The sequence below is a fragment of the Scomber japonicus genome, chromosome 1 (genome assembly GCF_027409825.1).
Source record: "Scomber japonicus isolate fScoJap1 chromosome 1, fScoJap1.pri, whole genome shotgun sequence".
Classification (NCBI taxonomy): domain Eukaryota; kingdom Metazoa; phylum Chordata; class Actinopteri; order Scombriformes; family Scombridae; genus Scomber; species Scomber japonicus.
In genome coordinates, this window is record NC_070578.1 from 37,864,536 (window position 1) to 37,880,703 (window position 16,168).

Sequence of the window (16,168 nt, forward strand, 5' to 3'; positions counted from 1 at the left end):
AATAATAGTAATAATAATTTTATTTGTATTGCACTTTACATTTCAGCAAAGTGCTCCAGAGCAGAAAAATGTAAAAAGGTTAAAAGGAGAATCTATAAAAGACATTTAGCTAAATGCTTTTGTAAAAACATCTGCAGTCTGTGTATATATCACCTTTTCCCCTTTTCACCTTTTCCCCTCTCAGTTCGGTCTAAAAGTGGCAGCCCTATTAAAAGTGTTTAATAAGTCAGCGTTCCCATTTTAGATGAATCATAACGGCTCATGAAGGCTTCAGCCCGCATGAACAGTCAGCATCTCCTGGAGTGATACTGCATCGCTCAATAAGTGCTTTAACCCTCCTGTTGTCCTCCAGTCAAGGAAGGAAGGGAGGGAGGAAGGGAGGAAGGTAGGAGGGAGGGAGGAAGGGAGGGAAGGATGGATTGGAGGAAAGAAGGAAGGAAGCAGGGAGGAAAGTAGGGAAGGGAGGGAGGAAGAAAGGAGGGAAGGACGGTGGAAAGAAGGAAGGCCGGAGGGAGGGAGAAAGGAAAAGAGGATGGGAGGAAGGAAGGAAAGAAGGAAGGGAGGAAAGAAATAGAGAAGAAGGGAGGAAGGAAAGGAGGAAGGGTGGAGGAAAGGAAAGAAGGAAGGAAGGTAGGAGGGAGGGAGGAAGAAAGGAGGGAAGGACGGTGGAAAGAAGGAAGGCCAGAGGGAGGGAGAAAGGAAAAGAGGATGGGAGGAAGGAAGGAAAGAAGGAAGGGAGGAAAGAAATAGAGAAGAAGGGAGGAAGGAAAGGAGGAAGGGTGGAGGAAAGGAAAGAAGGAAGGAAGGTAGGAGGGAGGGAGGGAGAAAGGAAAAGAGGATGGGAGGAAGGAAGGAAAGAAGGACAGAGGAAAGAAGGAAGGGAGAAAAGAAATGGAGAAAAAGGGAGGAAGGGAAGGAAGGAAGGAAGGGAAGGAGGAAAGAAGGTCAGAGGAAAGAAGGAAGGGAGGAAAGGAAAGAAGGAAGGATGGAGGAATGAAGGTAGGAGGGAGGGAAGAAATAGAGGTCGGAGGGAGAAAGGAAGGGAGGAAGGAAGGAAAGAAGGACAGAGGAAAGAAATAGAGAAGGAAGGAAGGAACAGTTAAAACAGACGGGGTCAATTTGACCCGGGAGGACGACACGAAGGTTAAAAACCCAAACATGGTTCATCCATCCAAACACTTTGTTGTCATGTGTTTAAGCATCTGAAAGGCTCCTCTTCCTCTTCCTCCTCTTCCTCTTCCTCTTCCTCTTCCTCTCAGGTTTACTCCACAGCTCTCCGGACTCCCTGGCCGAGTCGTGGTTCCGGGCCAAGCTGAGCCGCCAGCGTAGCTACGGCTCGGCTCACTCGTACGAGGAGTCGGACCTGGACCTGAGCCGCTCGCTGGGCGTTCACGCTCTCATCGACAACATGGTGAGCTTCATCAGCGGAGACGTCGGCCTCGCTCCCGCCTTCAAAGAGCCGGAGGAGAGCATGTCCACCAGTCCTCAGGCTACCATCCTCGCTATGGAGCAGCAGCAGAGCCGCGCCGAGGTACACTTACATGAATACTCTTTACTTCTTTCTTTACTGCTTTACTGCTTTACTTCTTTACTTCTTTACTTCTTTCTTTACTGCTTTACTGCTTTACTTCTTTCTTTACTGCTTTACTGCTTTACTTCTTTCTTTACTGCTTTACTGCTTTACTTCTTTCTTTACTGCTTTACTGCTTTACTTCTTTCTTTACTGCTTTACTGCTTTACTTCTTTCTTTACTTCTTTCTTTACTGCTTTACTGCTTTACTGCTTTCTTTACTGCTTTACTGCTTTACTGCTTTCTTTACTGCTTTACTACTTTACTGCTTTACTTCTTTCTTTACTGCTTTACTGCTTTACTTCTTAACTTCTTTCTTTACTGCTTTACTTCTTTACTTCTTTCTTTACTGCTTTACTGCTTTACTTCTTCCTTTACTGCTTTACTGCTTTACTTCTTTCTTTACTGCTTTACTTCTTTCTGTACTTCTTTATTTACTGCTTTATTTCTTTCTTTACTGCTTTATTTCTTTTTTTACTGCTTTACTTCTTTACCTCTTTCTTTACTGCTTTACTTCTTTATTTACTGCTTTACTGCTTTACTGCTTTCTTTACTGCTTTACTTCTTTCTTTACTGCTTTACTTCTTTCTTTACTGCTTTACTGCTTTACTGCTTTCTTTACTGCTTTACTTCTTTCTTTACTGCTTTACTTCTTTATTTACTGCTTTACTGCTTTACTTCTTTCTTTACTGCTTTACTTCTTTATTTACTGCTTTACTGCTTTACTTCTTTCTTTACTGCTTTACTTCTTTCTTTACTGCTTTACTTCTTTCTTTACTGCTTTACTTCTTTACTTCTTTCTTTACTTCTTTCTTTCTTTAACTTGCCATCCTTTTCTTTCTTTCTTTTTTCAGTAAATGTAAAAAGAGAGTAGTATAGGCCGTTTTAAAGCTTTAAAAACCAGTATAATAAGGTTAAAATCTATTCTAATAGACACTGGGAGCCAATGAGGTGCAGCAGTAATATTAATATTATAATAGTAATAATAATATATATAATAATATTCTCCCTCTTCCTTTATTCCGTGTCTCCAGCTGCGACTGGAAGCTCTCCACCAGATCGTGGTGCTGATCTCTGGTATGGAGGAGAAAGGCAGCCAGCCCGGGAACGCCGACCGCTCCAGCGTGGCCTTCCAGTCCTCGTCTCTGCTCACCTCCGTCAGGCTGCAGTTCCTGGCCGGCTGCTTCGGCCTCGGCACCGTCGGCACCGGAGCGCTGAAGAGGGAGAGCGTGCAGCTGCATCATTATCAGGTATGAAGACGAGATTAAGATTTCAGCAGGATTTAGAACAGAGGCGTCAAACTAATTTGCATTCGAGGGCCACAGACAGACCAATTTGATCTAAGGTGGGCCGGATCATTAAAAAGATGGAGGGAAAGAAGGAAGAAAGGAAGGAAATAAGAAGGGAAGGAAGGAAAGACAGGCAAAAGGAAGGAGGGAAGAAAGGTATGGAAGACAGACAGTGAAGGACAGACAGACAGATGGATGGAAGGAAGGGAGTAAGGACAGATAGAAGGAAGAAAGGTAGGAAGGACAGATGGAAAGAAGGAAGGACAGAAGGAAGAAAGGAAGGACAGATGGAAGGAAGGAAGAAAGGGAGGAAGGACAGAAGGAAGAAAGGGAGGAAGGACAGAAGGAAGGACAGAAGGAAGAAAGGGAGGAAGGACAGATGGGAGGAAGGAAAAGAACACAGGAAGGAAAGTGGGCCGGATTGCACCCCTCGACCGGCCGGTTCTGGCCCAAGGGCCGCATGTTTGACACCCCTGATTTAGAATAATTATCATGTTTTTTTTACTACTTACTACTTGTCTTGTGACTAACCCTTTTTTTTCCTAGGATGGTGTGAAAGCAGCGAAGAGGAGCCTCCAGATGGAAATCCAGACGGCCGTTCATAAGATCTACCAGCAGCTGTCTGTCACGCTGGAGAGAGCGCTGCAGGCAAACAAGCACCACATCGGTAACACACATCATCATAATTATAATAATTATAATAATGTTAATATTAACTTTATTTGTATAGCAGCTTTTTTATACAAGAAATGCAGCTCAATTTGATCTCATGGGGGCCAGACCATTAAAAAGATGGAAGGAAGGAAGGAAAAAAGGAAGAAAGAAAGAAAGAAAAGATGGAAGCAAGTAAGATAATAAAGGAAGGAAGGAAGGAAGGAAAGGTGGAAGAGAAGAAACAAAGGAAAGAAAGAAAGTAAGAAAGGGAGGAAGGACAGATAGAAGGAAGGAAAAGAAGGAAGAGAAGACAGAAAGGACAGATAGTAAGTAAGAAAGAAAGGAAGGAAGGAAGGAAGACAGAAAGAACAGATGGAAGGAAGGAAGAGAAGAAATGAAGGAAAGAAAAACAGTAAGAAAGGGAGGAAGGACAGATGGAAGGAAGGAAATAAGGAAGGAAGGCAAAGAAGGAAGAGAAGACAGAAAGGACAGATAGTAAAAAAAGAAAGAAAGAAAGAAAGGGAGGAAGGACAGATGATGGAAGGAAGGAAAGAAGGAAGTAAAGAAGGAAGGAAAGATGTACAGTACTGGAGCCTCAATAATGTAACAATCTAAAATGATCTAAATCAGACTTTTATCTCAGCGTCTCATCTCCTGATCTTCTGGTTTCTCTCTCTCCATCCTAGAAGCCCAGCAGCGCCTCCTGCTGGTGACCGTGTTCGCCCTGAGCGTGCGTTACCAGCCGGTTGACGTTTCCTTGGCGATCTCCAGCGGGCTGCTCAACGTGCTCTCCCAGCTGTGCGGCACAGAGACCATGCTGGGCCAGCCGCTCCAGCTGCTGCAGAAACCAGGAGTGTCCCAGCTCAGCACGGCCCTGAAGGTGGCGTCCACGCGGCTGCTGCAGATCCTGGCCATCAGCACCGGGTAGGAGGATCCAGCAAGAGGTTTAGGCGATGTTTCCATGGAAACGATCTGAACAGATAACGCTAAAGTGGCGCTGGGTTCTCACTTTTTATTCCGCGTTTAGACGAGAGTTTTTTTGGGGGGAAATCTGCGTGAATACGGTCACGCAAAAGTTTGTGGAATTCAATGAAAGAACAGATGGAAGGAAGGAAGGAAGGGCGGGAGGGAGGGAGGGAGGAAGAAGGAAGCAAGGAAGGGAGGGAGGGAGGGAGGGAGGGAGAGAGAGAGGAAGGAAGGAAGCAAGGAAGGGAGGGAGAAAGGAAGAAAGGAAGGAAGGAAGAAAGAAGGACAGAAAGAACAGATGGAAGGGAGGGAGGGAGGAAGGAAAGGAGGGAGGGAGGGAGGGAGGGAGGGAGGGAGGAAGGAAGGAAGAAGGACAGAAAGAACAGAAGGGAGGGAGGGAGGGAGGAAGGAAGGAAGAAGGACAGAAAGAACAGAGGGGAGGGAGAGAGGGAGGGACAAAGAAAGGAAGGAAGAAGAGAGGGAGGAAGGAAGGAAGAAGGACAGAAAGAACAGATGGAAGGGAGGGAGGGAGGGAGGGAGGAAGGAAGGAAGGTAGGTAGGGAGGAAGCACTGCAAAAACTCAGCTGCATTTAAGGCGGACTTTTGCGTTTTTACCCTTTTAGACTGGAACGCGATGGCAGTGTGTTTTTAAGATTTCCACTCTGGAGGATGGTTTCACTTTTTTGCATTTTTTAAACTTCAAAAACAAAAACACTACCACCGTCTAAACAAAAAGGCACATCCGATCCTCCGACATTAACAGCTGTTTTTCTTTCCTTCACTTTGCAGAACATATGCAGACAAGCTGAGCCCTAAAGTGGTCCAGTCTCTGTTGGACCTGCTGTGCAGCCAGCTGAAGAACCTGCTGTCTCAGGCCGGAGTCAGTCTGCTGTCTCCTGGGAAAGACCCGGAGGACACCAAGCACGAGGACGCAGCCGACTCGGAGAAGAAAGACCTCAGAGGTGATGAGTCATTGTGTCTCTATTCACCTTTGTGTCGTCCTCCCGGGTCAAATTCATCTGTTTTGACTGTTCCTTCCTTCCTTCCTTCCTTCCTTCCTTCCTTCCTTCCTCCCTCCTTTCCATCATTCTTCCTCTGTCCCTCCCTCCCTCCTTTCCTTCCTTCTTCCCTTCCACCTCCCTCCCTCCCTTCCATCCTTCCTTCCTCCCTCCTTTCCTTCCTTCCTTCCTCCCGTCCTTCCTTCCTTCCTTCCTTCCTTCCTTCCTTCCTTCCTCCTTTCCTTCCTTCCTTCCTCCCTTCCATCATTATTCCCACATCCTTACTCCCTCCTTTCCTTCCTTCTCCCTCCGTACCTCCCTCCCTTCTTTCCTTCCTTCTTCCCTTCCTTCCTCCCTCCTTTCCATCATTCTTCCTCCATTCCTTACTCCCTCCTTTCCTTCCTTCTCCGTCCCTCCCTCCGTCCCTCTCTCCCTCCTTTCCTTCCTTCTTCCCTTCCACCTCCCTTCCATCCTTCCTCCCTCCTTCCTTCCTTCTTCCTCCCTTCCTTCCTTGACTCAAGGACAACAGGAGGTTTAAAGGGAAACTCACCTTTTTAACCTGATGATTAATATGTATGCAAACCTGATTGATCATTTTAGAAATAGACAAATTAGAGAGTCTTGTTTTTTTTTGTTTTTTTTTTGCAGCTTTGCTTCGTAAGCAGCACACGGCTGAGCTGCACCTCGGAGACTTCCTCGTCTTCCTACGGAGAGTTGTGTCTTCCAAAGCCATCCAGTCCAAGATGGCTTCCCCGAAATGGACTGAAGTGTTGCTCAATATCGCTGCACAGAAATGCTGCTCAGGTATAAAACACACAAACACACACACACACACACACACACACACACACACACACACACACACACACACACACACACACACACACACACACACACACACACACACACACACACAACACATCAGGGGTAAGTGTGCAGCACAGTGGAGCCCCTCACTCTCCATGCTTGTGTATTTTAGGGGTCCCTCTGGTGGGAAACCTGAGGACTCGGCTCCTGGCTCTTCATGTTCTGGAGGCGGTACTTCCTGCCTGTGAGACCAATATGGAGGATGATCAAATGACACAGGTATGTAACTTGGTTTGGTGTTTATAAGACTTTAAGGGTGATTGATGAACCTCAATAATATATTTGAAGTATTCTGTGGTGTGTCTTCTTCTTCCACTGTCCTTCCTTCCTTCCTTCCTTCCTTCTGTTCTTCATTCATTCATTCATTCATTCATTCCTTCTTTCCTTCCTTAATTCCTTTATTCCTTCTGTCCTTCCTTCCTCCTGTCCTTCATTCATTCATTCATTCCTTCTTTCCTTCCTTCCTTCATTCCTTTATTCCTTCTGTCCTTCCTTCCTTCCTTCATTCATTCATTCATTCCTTCTTTCCTTCTTTCCTTCATTCCTTTATTCCTTCTGTCCTTCCTTCCTTCCTTCATTCATTCATTCCTTCCTTCCTTTATTTCTTCCTTCCTCCCTCCCTTCCTCCCTTCCTTCCTTCCTTCTGTCCTTCCTTCCTTTCTTCCTCCCTCGCTTCCTTCATTCCTTCTGTCATTCCTTCCTTCCATCCTTCCTTTATTCCTTCCTTTATTCCTTCCTTCCTTCCTTCCTTCCTCCCTCCCTCCCTTCCTTCCTTCCGTCCTTCCTTCCTTCCTAATATATTCTCTCTAAATGGATTAAAAGCAGAAATTTGATGCTGGGTCCACAAAAAAAGAATGTGTGAAGTTATTCATACGTTTTATTTTAACATTTTAACCCTTTAAATTTAAACTAAACCACAGTATAATAAATCTCAGCAGCCTCATCCTTCATGAAGAGATCCTTTCCTCTCTTCCAGGTTGTGGAGCGGCTGTTCTCTCTCCTCTCTGACTGCATGTGGGAAGCTCCCATCGCTCAGGCCAAGCACTCCATCCAGATTAAAGAAAAAGTTCAAGAGCTCAAACTCCAGGTGTGTCCTCTCCTCCTCTCCTCCTGTCCACGTGTCTTCTTCTTTCTTTTTTTTAACATCATTATCAGTTTAAGGGCTTTGCTGACGTTTCCTTTTAATCCTTTAGGGAGAGGCGGAGGAGGAGGATGAGAACCTTCCCATACAGGAAGTGTCCTTTGACCCGGAGAAGGCTCAGTGCTGCGTGGTGGAGAACGGCCAGGGGTTGACGCATGGCAGTGGGGGGAAAGGCTACGGCTTGGCCTCCACGGGAATCTCCTCTGGATGCTACCAGTGGAAGGTACACTGCAGTCTTTTTATAATCATATAAGTGACACAAAGGAAAGGATAGTAAGATAAGAGAAGGTATTCCTTTATTAGTCCCACGATGAGGAAAAGCAGCAAGTGTCCGTATGCTTTATAAGAAATGATCTCATCTTATACATCATGTCAGTATCAATGAAAAACAGCTGGACTTAGGGAAGGAAGGTGGGAAGGAAGGAAAGAAAGGAGGGAGGGAGGGAGGGAGGAAGGAAGGAAGGAAGGAAGGAAGGAAGGAAGGAAGGGAGGGAGGGAGGGAGGGAGGAAGGAAGGACAGAAGGTTGGACAGAAGGAAGGGAGGGATGATGGAAGGACAGAAGGAAGGAAGGAAAGACAGAAGGAAGGGAGGAAGGAAGGACAGAAGGGAGGGAGGAAGGAAGGAAGGAAGGAAGGAAAGAAAGAAAGAAAGAAAGAAAGAAAGAAAGAAAGAAAGAAGATAGGACAGAAGGAAAGGAGGACAGAAGGTAGGAAGGAAGGAAGGAAGGACAGAAGGTAGGAAAGACAGAAGGAAGGGAGGGAGGAAGGAAGGACTGAAGGAATGAAGGGGAGGAGAAAGGTAGGAATATAGTATATATAGTAATAGAATATAAGAGCAGCAATAAGAAAAAGAACAACAAATAACAAATACAAAAAACAACTATAAATAGTTCTTAGGGAAGGAAGGGAGAGAGGAAGGAGAGAGGAAGAAAGGAAGGAAGGAAGGAAGGAAGGGAGGGAGGAAGGAAGGAAGGACAGAAGGTAGGAAGGAAGGACAGAAGGTTGGACAGAAGGAAGGGAGGGAGGAAGGATGCAAGGGATGGAGGAACGAATGAAGGGAAGGAGGAAGGAAGGACTGAAGGGAGGGATGTAGGAAGGAAGAAAAGAAGGAAGGGAGGGAGGGAGGAAGGAAGGGAGGTAGGAAGGAAAAAAGAAGGATGGAAGGACAGAAGGGAGGAAAAAAGGAAGGAAGGGAGGGAGGAAGGAAGGAAGGTAGGACAGAAGGTAGGAACACACTAACAAACAAAGAAAAGAAAGAAGGAAGGTAGGAAGGGAGGGAGAAAGGAAGGAAGGACAGAAGGTAGGAAGGAAGGAAGAAAGGGAGGGAGGGAGGTAGGTAGGAATGAAGTAAGATAGGACAGAAGGAAGGGAGGAAGGAAGGAATGAACAAACTAACAAATTAAGAAAAGAAAGAAGGAAGGTATAAAGGGAGGTAGGACAGAAGGTAGGAAGGAAGAAAGGAAGGTGGGGGAGGAAGGAAGGAAGGTAGGACAGAAGGAAAGAAGGAAGGGTGGAGGAAGGAAGGGAGGAAAGACGGACAGATTGAAGGAAGGGAGTAAGGAAGGAAGGAAGGGAGGAAGGAAGGAAGGAACAAACTAACAAATGAAGAAAAGAAAGAAGGAAGGAAGTAATGAGCTGTTATCGTTGCTGCTTTAAGAGAAATATAAACTCTGCTTCATTTCATTTTTTTTTATTTCTCTCGTAGTTTTACATCGTGAAAGAGAACCGAGGTAACGAGGGAACGTGCGTGGGCGTGTCTCGGTGGCCCGTGCACGACTTCAACCACCGCACCACGTCAGACATGTGGCTGTACCGAGCGTACAGCGGGAACCTTTATCACAACGGAGAGCAGACGCTGACGCTCAGCAGCTTCACTCAGGGAGACTTCATCACCTGCGTCCTCGACATGGAGGCCAGGACCATCTCGTTTGGGAAGAACGGAGAGGTGAGAGATGACATCACCTACCCAGATCAGATGAAAAGACAGCGCTGAAAGAAAGAAAGAAAGAAAGAAAGAGAGAAATAAAGAAAGAGAGAAAGAATGAAAGAACATGAAGTAGGAGGAAAGAAAGAAAGAGGGAAAGAAGATGAAGTAGGAGGAAAGAAAGAGAAAAAGAAAGAAAGAAAGAAAGAAATAACATGAAGTAGGAGGAAAGACAAAGAAAGATAGAGAGAAAGAAAGAAAGAACATGAAGTAAGAGGAAAGAAAGAAAGAAAGACAGAGAGAAAGAAAGAAAGAACATGAAGTAGGAGGAAAGAAAGAAAGAGAAAGAGAGAAAGAACATGAAGTAGGACGAAAGAAAGAAAGAGAGAAAGAACATGAAGTAGGACGAAAGAAAGAAAGAGAGAAAGAACATGAAGTTGGAGGAAAGAAAGAAAGAGAAAGAGAGAAAGAAAGAAAGAACATGAAGTAGGAGGAAAGAAAGAAAGAATGGTGTAACCACAGTAGAATGATAAATATTAAATATTGTATCACCTACAGTGTATTTAAGTGGACTTATACTAATAATGTAAATGTTTCCTGATCTCCATGGTAACCCAGATTAAATGTAATATTTAGAACAACTGTATTCCATTAGCTTTATTTAATATAAAAGTTATAATGTAAGATCATGCCAACGGTTTATTCCCTCTTGTTGTTCACCAGGAGCCTAAGTTAGCGTTTGAGGATGTTGATGCTACAGAGTTATATCCCTGTGTGATGTTCTACAGCAGCAACCCTGGAGAAAAGGTAAGAAATGACATATACACATCCTTCCTTTCTTCCTTCTTTCCTTCCTTCCTTCCTTCCTTCCTTCCTTCTTTCCTTCCTTCCTTCCTTCCTTCCTTCCTTCCTTCCTTCCTTCCTTCCTTCCTTCCTTCCTTCCTTCCTTCCTTCCTCTTCTCTCCCTCCCTCCCTCCTTACTCCTGTCCTTCCTTTCCTGTCCTTCCTTCCTCTCTTCCTCCCTCCCTCCTTACTCTTTTCCCTCCTTCCTTCCTTACTCCCTTCCTTCCTTTCTTCCTTACTTACTTCCTTCCCTCCTACATTCCTTCCTTCCTTCTTTCCTCAGTCCTTCCTTTCTTCCTTTCCTGTCCTTCCTTCCTTCTTTCCACAATCCTTCCTTCCTTCCTTTCCTGTCCTTCCTTCCTCTCTTCCTCCCTCCCTCCCTCCCTCCTTACTCTTTTCCGTTCTTCCTTCCTTACTCCCTTCCTTCCTTGCTTACTTACTTCCTTCCCTCCTACATTCCTTCCTTCCTTCTTTCCTCAGTCCTTCCTTCCCTCCTTTCCTGTCCTTCCTTCCTTCTTTCCACAATCCTTCCTTCCTTCCTTTCCTGTCCTTCCTTCCTCTCTTCCTCCCTCCCTCCCTCCCTCCTTACTCTTTTCCCTCCTTCCTCTTTTCCCTCCTTCCTTCCTTACTCCCTTCCTTCCTTCCTTCCTTCCTTCCTTCCTTTCCTGTTCTTCCTTCCTTCTTTCCACAATCCTTCCTTCCTTCTTTCCACAATCCTTCCTTCCTTCTTTCCACAATCCTTCCTTCCTTCTTTTCCTGTCCTTCCTTCCTTCTTTCCTCAGTCCTTCCTTCCCTCCTTTCCAGTCCTTTCTTCCTCCCTTCCTTCTTTCCTTTCCTCTCTTCCTCCGTCCTTTCCTTCCTTCCTTCCTTCCTTCCTTCCTTGTGATTGCATATCAACCTATTCCCCGGCCCTAGTTTATATTGTGATCATGTTTGTGTGTCTGCAGGTGAAGATCTGTGACATGCAGATGCGAGGAACGCCTCGAGACCTCCTGCCCGGCGACCCGGTCTGCAGCCCCATGGCAACCGTGCTAGCCGAAGCCACGACTCAGCTAATCCGCATCTTGCACCGCACCGACCACTGGACTCACCGCATCAACAAGACCATGATCGAGCGGCTCCACAAGATCAAACCCTGCTTCAGAGAGTCAGCTAATGCGACCAGCGGAGGAGGAGGAGGAGGAGGAGGCGGAGGAGGAAGCGGCGGAGGTCAGAGGCTGAAGAAGAGCCGCTCGGTTCAGAGCCGCGAGGAGCACGACGCCCAACGAGAGAGCCAGGAAACCCCGACGAGGACGGAGGAGGAGAGGAGGACGCCACCCACGGCAGCACGGTTTGGGCGAGCTGTCGGAGCTCCACCTGAGGACGCTGTGCACGGAGGTGTGGCCGGTCCTGGCGGTGATCGGGGGGGGCAGACGCGGGATTGAGGGTCGGAGGGCGATGCGTTCACAAGCAGACGGGACGACACGCCACTCTGCTGGGAGTAGTGAAGGAAGGAAGCACGTCGGCCAAGGTTCAGTGGGACGAAGCTGAGATCACCATCAGGTACTGAGGGAAGATGTGATGATGCTGCAGCTGCTTGTTCTTCTTCTTCACTTTTCTTTTTTTTTTAAATGTATGTTGTTATTTACTGGAGGTTTTTTTAAAGTGTCACTAACCAACTTTGTTTGATTTCACTGACTCAGTTCGCCTGTCACCATAATTATTAACGTCTCGTATAAAACAATGACATCACTGAGATTATATCGGCTATGTTGGTTTAAGACATTATGTTCATGTGAGTATTGTTTTACTGAAGAGAGGAGTGGATGAAGTATTTAGTTGAGAGAGAGAAAGAGAAAGAGGGAGTGAGAGAGAAAGATAGAGAAAGACAAAGAGAAAGAGGGAGAGAGAGACAGAAAGAAAGGGAGAGTGAGAGAAGGATAGAGAGAAAGAGAGAGGGAGTGAGAGAAAGATAGAGAGAAAGAGGAAGAGAGAGAGAAAGATAGAGAGACAGAGAGAGGGAGTGAGAGAGAAAGATAGAGAGAGAGAGAGAGAGAGAGAAAGAGGTAGCGAGAGAGAAAGACAAAGAGAGGGAGAGAGAGAGAAAGATAAAGAGAAAGGGAGCGAGAGAGAAAGACAGAGACAGAGAGAGAAAGAGGGAGTGAGAGAGAAAAGAGAGAGAGAGAGAAAAACAGAGAGAAAGGGAGCAACAGAGAAAGATAGAGAAAGAGAGAGTGAGAGAGAAGGAGGGAGAAAGAGAGAAGGATAGAAAGAAGGAGAGAGAGAGAAAGACAAAGAGAAAGGGAGCGAGAGAGAAAGAGGGAGAGAAAGATTGAGAGACAGAGAGAGAAAGATAGAGAGAGAGAGAGAGAGAGAGAAAGACAGAGAAAGGGAGCAAGAGAGAAAAAGGGAGAGAGAGTGAGAGAGAAAGATAGATAGAGAGAGAAAGAGGGAGCGAGAGACAAAGATAGAGAGACAGAGAGAAAGAAAGAGAAAGAGGGAGCGAGAGAGAAAGAGGGAGCGAGAGAGAAAGAGGGAGAGAGAGAGAGAAAGACAAAGAGAAAGGGAGCAAGAGAGAGAGAGAGAAAGAGAGAGGGAGTTAGAGAGAAAGATAGAGAGAAAGGGAGAAGCAGAGAAAGAAAGAGAGAGCACAAGACAGTGAGAGAGAGACAGAGAGAGAGAAGTTAGACACAATAGGTTTTAGCCTCGCCTGGGCCAGGCTCACTTAAGGTGGACCGGCCTTTAAGGTGGACCGTCTATTCTCATTCTAGCGTCTGCTGAGTTTTACTACTTTTATATATATAAACTATTTAACTCATAAAACCTCTTCTTCTTTTACAGCATTACACACTCACCCCTAACATATAAAAATGACCCAACATCCTCCTAAACCTCTTCACTCCCACTATCAAACATATACTGGAAATGATTAGAGGTGATACTAAGGGGGTCTTGGCACCTCTCATATAGGGAAGTATGATATTTGAACTATTATCGCCATGGTAACTGGCATGAAATGGTGTTAAAAAGACAATAATATCATTTATCTCCATTATTAATATATATAATATATCGTCCAATAAAAGTAATTATAGTGACAGGCGTATGAATCACTGCTCAGACTCACTTTTATGTCTTTTATGCTTTTATTTTGTTATTTTAATGATGGAGGAGGAGGGGGGCAGCTCTTGTTATCCCCCCCCCCCCTTTAACCCTCCTGTTGTCCTAGAGTCAAGGAAGGAAGGGAGGAAAGGAGGGAGGAAGGAAGGAAGGAAGGAAGAAAAGGAGGGAAGAAGGAAGGAAAGGAGTGAAGAAGGAAAGATGGAAGAAAGGAGGAAGGAAGAAGGAAGGAAGGAAGGAAAGGAGGATGGAAGGAAGGAAAGGAGAAAGGAAATAAGGAAGGAGGAAGGAAAGTGGTAGGGAGGAAGGAAAGAAGGAATGAGGGAGGGAAGGAAGGAAAGAAAGGGGGAAGGGAGGAAGAAGGAAGGAAAGGAGGGAAAAAGGAAAGAAAGAGGGAAAGAAAGAAGGAAGGAGGAAGGAAAGGGGTATAGAGGAAGGAAAGGGGTAAGGGAGGAAGAAGGAAGGAAAGGAGGGAGGGATGAAGGAAAGAAAGGGAGAAAGAAGGAAGTAAAGGAGGGAGGAAGGAAGGAGGGAAGGAAGTAAGAAGGAAGGAAGGAAGGAAGGAAAGGAGGAAGGAGGAAGGAAGGAAGAAAGGAAGGAAAGGAGGAAGTAAAGGGGTAGGGAGGAAGGAGGGAAGGAAGTAAGAAGGAAGGAAGGAATTAAAGGAGGAAGGAAAGGGGTAGGGAGGAAGGAGGGAGGGAAGGAAGAAAGGAAGGAAAGGAGGAAGGGGATAGGGGTAGGGAGGAAGGAAAGGAGGAAGGAGGGAGGGAAGGAAGGAAAGAAGGAAGGAGGGAAGGAAAGAAGGAAGTAAAGGAGGGAGGAAGGAAGGAGGGAAGGAAAAAAGGAGTGAGGGGGAAGGAAGGACAGAAGGAAGGAAGAAAGGGGTGAATTTGACCCGGGAGGACGATACGAGGGTTAAATAATAAGATCACATGATGATGATTATTATTATTATGAATCCAGCATCAGCAGCAGAGTTAATGCACGACTTCCTGTTCTGGTTACTTTACTCTGACATGCTTACTTCCTGTTTCCCTGTTTCTACGTCTGAAACACGTTTATTAACCCAGACGGAGCTGAATGTGATTTATCTGCCTGCCTGTACTCACACTCCTCTCACACACTCTGCATCAGCCTCTTGCTTTTTATTTATTTTTTTTATTTATTTTCAAAAATCACTTCTTTAACCCCTCGCCTCGTTTTTCCCCTCGCTCTGATCTGCTGCTTTTACATCTTTTGCATAATTATAATTACTTACCATTACTTTTTTTTTTTTTTTTTTTTGCATGCATAAATCCTCAAGCATCATCATCTTCTACCCTTTTTTTTTTTTTTTTTTGTCTCTAGTCATGCATGCCGTGCTCTTTCTCTCCTGCCCTTTCCCTCACTTTGTGTTTCCTTCCCTTTGTCTCTTTTCACTCTCCACTCCCTTCTTATTAAAGCTTCCCAACTTTCTGGTCGCCTAGTGACACTCCGCTATACAACCTGGACCCGTGCGAGCCGCTGCCCTTCGACGTGGCTCGTTTCCGCGGCCTCACCGCCTCGCTGCTGCTGGATCTCACCTGCCTCACCAGCATCCACGAGGACACCGCCGCTAAGCTCAGCGCTCGCCGCCACGACAAGAAGCACCGCAACGCCGCCTCCACCGGGCACGAGCCGACCGGCGGCCGTTGACGACCGACCTGACAACGAGGGGCACAACCGTAACGAAGCGAGGGACAACGCCAGAGCTGGATCGCCTCCCAACACGGCGACCTCTGACCTGCGTGTGTCTCACAGCCTGGATGAGGTCAAAGCTCACGTGGCGCCCAACTCCAAGTCGGAGAGCGAGATCTCCTCGGTGGGGGGTCGGTGGGAGCGAGACCCTTTTCTCCACGGCTCCCTCACACTCCCGCCGAGGGGAACAGGAAGAAGGGTCACGAGCACAGCTCCCGCTGTCACGAGCTGTCGGCGTCGAGCGTCGCCACGCAGTCGGAGATCCACGCGGTGCAGCTGTCCTACCTTTACCTCGGAGCCATGAAGACCCTCAGCGCTCTGCTCAGCTGCAGCAAGTACGCTGAGCTGCTCCTCATACCCAAGGTAACGAAAAAAAAGACAGCTTAACACTCACATGCTGTTCATTTTCTAACTTGTCACAGTATTTCCTCACATATTCAGTCTCTATACCAGAAGGAAGGAAGGAAAGACAGACAGTGAAGGAAAGGAGGGAAGTAAGGAAGGAACAAAGGGAGGAAAGACAGGCAAAAAGGAAGGAAGGAAAGAAAGGTAGGAAAGACAGACAGTGAAGGAAGGGAGGAAAGAAGGAGGGAAGGAAGGAAGGAACAAAGGGAGGAAAGGACAGGCAAAAAGGAAGGAAGGAAAGAAATAAGAAGGGAAGGAAGGAAGGAAAGACATGCAAAAAGGAAGGAAGGAAAGACAGACAAAAAGGAAGGAGGGAAGAAAGGTAGGAAAGACAGACAGTGAAGGAAGGGAGGAAAGAAGGAGGAAAGGAGGGAAGGAAGAAAGGAAGGAAGGAATCATTTTCATCTGAGGGCCACATATAGACCAATTTGATCTCATGTGGGCCGGATCATTAAAAAGATGGAGGGAAGGAAGGAAGGAAATAAGAAGGGAAGGAAGGAAGGAAGGAAGACAGTCAAAAAGGAAGGAGGGAAGAAAGGTAGGAAAGACAGACAGTGAAGGAAGGGAGGAAAGAAGGAAGGAAGGAAGGAAGGAAGGAGGGAAATAAGAAGGGAAGGAAGGAAGGAAGGAAAGACAGGCAAAAAGGAAGGAAGGAAAGACATGCAAAAAGGAAGGAAGGAAAGACAGGCAAAAAGG

At 46.2% G+C, this 16,168-nt stretch overlaps 1 protein-coding gene across 1 annotated transcript in view; it reads left to right on the forward strand.

Moving 5' to 3' along the window:
- Nucleotides 1–16,168, forward strand: part of LOC128365837 (probable E3 ubiquitin-protein ligase HERC1) — a gene marked incomplete at its 5' end in the record, with an annotated part of 63,350 nt that overhangs the window by 30,559 nt on the left and 16,623 nt on the right. Inside the window, 18 exon segments of the mRNA XM_053326482.1 lie at nucleotides 1,260–1,531; nucleotides 2,605–2,820; nucleotides 3,406–3,526; nucleotides 4,200–4,437; nucleotides 5,269–5,441; nucleotides 6,126–6,281; nucleotides 6,457–6,563; nucleotides 7,321–7,431; nucleotides 7,538–7,708; nucleotides 9,191–9,430; nucleotides 10,133–10,216; nucleotides 11,200–11,559; nucleotides 11,561–11,653; nucleotides 11,655–11,794; nucleotides 14,794–15,004; nucleotides 15,006–15,193; nucleotides 15,195–15,231; nucleotides 15,233–15,430. Of these exon segments, the coding sequence (XP_053182457.1) occupies nucleotides 1,260–1,531; nucleotides 2,605–2,820; nucleotides 3,406–3,526; nucleotides 4,200–4,437; nucleotides 5,269–5,441; nucleotides 6,126–6,281; nucleotides 6,457–6,563; nucleotides 7,321–7,431; nucleotides 7,538–7,708; nucleotides 9,191–9,430; nucleotides 10,133–10,216; nucleotides 11,200–11,559; nucleotides 11,561–11,653; nucleotides 11,655–11,794; nucleotides 14,794–15,004; nucleotides 15,006–15,193; nucleotides 15,195–15,231; nucleotides 15,233–15,430 (3,116 nt within the window).